The 4,827-nt window shown below is 33.9% G+C and overlaps 1 protein-coding gene across 2 annotated transcripts in view; it reads left to right on the top strand.

The window, feature by feature from the left end:
- The window catches only part of LOC117114138, an 18,889-nt gene that overhangs the window by 9,682 nt on the left and 4,380 nt on the right, over positions 1-4,827 (top strand). For both annotated transcript variants that reach the window (XM_033257690.1, XM_033257691.1), the window contains exon 2: positions 4,428-4,463. In XM_033257690.1, coding sequence (XP_033113581.1) covers positions 4,428-4,463 — 36 coding nt within the window. The remainder of the gene's footprint in view (positions 1-4,427; positions 4,464-4,827) is intronic.

A 4,827-nucleotide genomic window follows, 5' to 3' on the forward strand; every position in this document is an offset into this window, starting at 1 on the left:
TTTTGTCTTTCTTGAGTTTGGGACTATTATGTGTTTAAATAACTTAAAAGGATAAAACTAAAAAAAAAGCCCTAAAAATGAGCGCCGAGCGCGCAAAATATTTTTGTGTTTTTAATTCTAATTTCGTCGGAATTGATGAAAACTATCTAAAATGTGCAATTTATAGAGGAAATTGTCCTACCGTAACAAGAAATGCGCGCAAAGAATTTGAGAATTTTAGGCACTTTCTGAGGATGCATTTGTCAAGGAGTGGAGAAAGATTTCCAAAGATGGATATTTTCCCCTTGACCCCCGGTGTTTTTAATCCTAATTTCGTTGGAATTTATCAAAACCCCCTAAAATGTGCAATTTTTTAAGGAAATTGGGCAATGTTAACAAGAAATGCGCGCGAAATTTGAGGTTTTTAGGAACTTTCAGGGGATGAAAGGGCGTTTATAAAGGGTGGGGGGTGGGGAAGACTTTTCAAAGATAGATATTTTCTCCTTTTCCCCCAGTGGTTACGCCATCGGGCAGCCAAAGGAGTTATGACAGTTTTTGAAGTGGAGAATGGGTTGCATGGGTGTTGTGAGTCTGGTCATTATGATATCTTCCTTTTTATTCTTGTCTTTATTTTTTTTTATTTTTCTTTCCTTTTCCTCTTCTTTCTCTTTCCCTCCCTCTCCCCTCTTTCTTTTCTCTTATTACCCAGCCCGGTACGACGGCTTGGTCGGCTCGGTAAAAACTGTCAGGGGAGGGGCAGTTTCCCCCTCCCCCCGCGCCTGTTACGACACTGGCTAACACGCCAATCATCCCCCACCCCAATGAAAAATATTTTTCTACGCCACTGTTCTTTACTATCTCAAATCTTTTAAATAACGACTAATTACTTTGCTTAGGCACCTTTAATAATATTACCAAACATCTATTTTTATAATTTTCCTTACGATTCGAGTGATTTTGTGGCTAGGCCCAGTAGTGTCAATTATGTCTAGTAGGGACTCTGAATCAGTAGGGGATAAGTGTGGAGCATGCTAAAATCTCTGATAATGATAAGGCTCTTCAATGTGACTTTTGTTCTTTATATGGTTCCATATATCTTGTCAGTCGATTAATAAAACATATGAATGTCTTGAAAAAGGAATTTCTAGCATTCATTGGTATTGTAGGTCTTGTAATGTCACAATTGGGGGAGTTATGAATTCCTAATTGTGTCTATTAAAAAAACTCAAGAAAAAATGCAGAATGAGATTTCAGAAATTAAACGGAACATGGAGGCAACTGTATCCAAAGATAGAGATTTTATTGATGTTGATAAAATTATCGAAAATAAATTTGAAGAAGAACGGGAAAAATATACGCAAAAAATAACTTAATGATGTGGATTGGAGGAATCAAATAGTGATGTAGCTAATATAAGGGAACCATATGACTTCAAGAAGATTGTTGAAATTGTTGGAAAATAATGATAGAATCCAGACCGAACGCGAGAAATATAGGATATTAAAATAAGAATTAAATGAACGCATTAAAAATGGAGAGAAGGACTTAGATAGATAAGTTACTAGATACGGAAAGATTTCTAAGACGAAAATTCGTGTCTAAAGTAAATACAAGAGAGAATGAATATAATAATAGAAGTAATGTTAGAAGTAATCAGAAAATATTGCCTCAATTTATAATTATAAATTTATGTATACGAACTGTGATTCCCTTTTAAACAAGAAAAGTGAGTTAGAGAATAGAACATCTGTAGAAAGATTAGATTTTATTGCACTTACTGAAATTTTTCCTTAGTCTGAATTTATGTCAGTTGAATTCAGTTTAAATGGTTACCAATTATTTCTCCCTTCAGATGATTTAAGTAGTGGTCGTGGAGTAGTTATCTATGTCAAAAATTGGCATTCCTGCAAATTTGGTTAATTTAGATGATGGTAGCTTTCAAGAATCGGTCTGGATTGAAGTGAATACTAAAGAATCAACATTTTTGTTGGGTTGCATATATAGAAGTCCATCTAGTACTTATATAAATAATAATAATTTATGTTCTTTACTTAATCATGCACTTTATCTCAATTTTTCTGATGTTGTCATTGTTGGGGACTTCAACTTTAAAGAGATTGATTGGGAGTTGGGCTGTGTTAGGACTGATGAAAGTGGATGTGCTCAACTATTTTTTGACTTTCTCCATCAGCATGTTATGGAGCATACTAGATTCTGTGAGGGTTATAGGTCCAGCTTACTTGATTTAATATTTACTTATGAGGATACGATTGATAATGTAGAGATAGGATCTCCACTTGGCAAGAGTGATCACGTAGTATTGACATTTGAAATGCCAGTCTCTTTTAAAGTTCAGGATGTACCGTATGTTAAATCATATATACATGGAGATTATGATAAAATGCAGAGATAATAATTATTGAGTCTGTTGATTGGGATAGAGTTAAACACTCGTTCGGGGATTGAGTCATGGTCTTTTGTTGAGACATTTTTGAAAGATACAAATGAGAATTTTATACCATTGCGGAAGAAAAGAGACAGAACAAGTCCATTATGGATGAACAAAGATTGCCTCATAGTCATAAAATTAAAAAATACAAGTAGAAGAAATACATTAAAAGTAAAAGACGACTACGACCGGATGAGAAAGTTAGATGGAAGAAATTCGTTGAGGACAGAAAATTTGCAACAAACTTAATCAGAAAGAAAAAATCAAACTTTGAAAAAAAAACTAAAAGACTGGCAGATGAGATCAAAACTAATGAGAAAGGTTTTTGGAATTACATTAAAAGTCAGTCAAAGAGCCGACCAGGAATTCCAAAGTTGATTTCAGAAAATGGTGACTCTGTTTCTGGGAAAGGCTAATTTGTTGAATAGTTTTTTTAGCAGTGTCTTTTCAGTCGAGGAATTTATCCAATATCCCTGAAATTCCTCCTGCCACTGATGTTTTATTGACAAGTGTTTTGTTTAGTGAGGAAGAAATTTTAACTTTATTGTCTAATTTAAACTTTAACAAATCTGCCGGACCTGACGCTAGGGTGTTATTTGAACTTCGCTATGAGCTTTCTTTTCCTCTATAAATAATATTTAATAAACTTTTGAATGAAGGTGCTGTACCTCAATCTTGGAAAGAAGCATGGGTCATCCCAATTTAAAAAAAAGATAGAACAGTCCATCTAATTATAGACCTGTTAGTCTAACGTCTCTGGTTTGTAAGGTCTTTGAGCGGATTATCTGTGTTAGAATTATGGATAATTTAGAAAGTAAAAGTCTGTTGTGTAATGAACAGCATGGTTGTAGGAAGGGTCGGGCTTGCGCAATCCAGCTACTTGAAGTCCTTGAACAGTGGAGTACTAATATTGATAGCTTTGGCTACATTTACTTTGACTTAAAGAAAGCTTTCGATTCCGTCCCGCATCAACGATTATTAAAAAAATTATTTAGTTCCGGTATTCGTGGTAAACTTCTTACTTGGATTGGTGCATATCTTTCTGGTCGGACACAAAGAGTTTCTGTAAATGGGCATTTTTCTTGTCAGTCTCAGTAATTAGTAGGATTCCGCAAGGGATTGTAATTGGGCAAATTCTTTTCATAATGTTAGTTAATAGTCTACTCTCGGTTACAGATTCAGTACAACTGTTTGCTGGTGACACAAAATTATTTAGAATTGTGGATTCACATGAGATAGGGTAAGCTTACAATTAGATATTATTGAATTATGTGAGTGGTTTAGAAAGCCATTTAATGAAAATAAATGTAAAATTATCCATTTCGGTAGGAAAAATCCTTGTATTTCTTATTTTATAAACAATGTTATGCTTGAGGCTGTGGATAACGAAAAATATTTGGGCGTCATATTTTGGATCGTAGCTTAAACTTCGCGGTGCATGTTGCTGACATCTCAAAAAGAGCCAACATGAGATTAGGAATGATTAAAAGATCTTTTCGTTTTCTAACAGCGTGCTACTAGGACGTTTCCTGAATATAGTCATCTTCCATATAAGGAACGATTGAAACGGACGAAAGAATTTATTGCAAATGTTTAGAATCGTTCATGGTTTTGATAATATTTCTAAAGATTACTTTTTTTTTTATTTTAATACTGGCAGTGTCACTAGAAGCCATTCATATAAATTAAAGCACCATTACTCTAGAACTAATCTGAGGAAAGGGACATTCTGAGGAAGATGTTAATGCTACATCCCTATATGGCTGACCACCCGGTAAAATTTGCGCCGTACACGAAATAGTATAGATTGCTCATCGAGAGGCCAATGAGAATTGTATGCTTGTCTTCTATACTCAGGATTACAGTTACAGTCATCCTGGGAATCAATTAAATCAAGGCAATGCATTCTTACTGCTTACTGTATTTTTCTGAATGAACAGCATTAGTGCAATCTTGCTAAAATTGTATGCACATTAACTATTGTTACACTTCATTTTAGTTTGTAGTTGTTGCCGTAAGACAAGGTCGCAAAAAGGTAAGATTATGTAAATTATGTTATATATATATATATATATATATATATATATATATATATATATATATACATTCATATGAATGAAAATAAAAAAACAAAGGCTAGCGTTTGACACTGAATTTATATTGTTACATAAAATCAATCTTTTCCTCTGTAGAATTGAAATGCTATTATTATTGTTTTCTATCATTTATATAAATGAACACTGCTGTAAATTGTATGTGTAATACTAATAATTTAAATCCAGTTAGCACTTTCTAAGGGGTGCAGGTCAACTCGGCCACAGTCAACTCTGTCTCTTATACCCATCTAGATGTGTATAAGAGCCAGTCCTTGATCCGTAACAAAAGAGAGAAAATGTTCA

This window comes from Anneissia japonica, unplaced genomic scaffold (assembly GCF_011630105.1).
Source record: "Anneissia japonica isolate Jap-2015-1 unplaced genomic scaffold, ASM1163010v1 scaffold287840_len1291095_cov163, whole genome shotgun sequence".
Taxonomy (NCBI): domain Eukaryota; kingdom Metazoa; phylum Echinodermata; class Crinoidea; order Comatulida; family Comatulidae; genus Anneissia; species Anneissia japonica.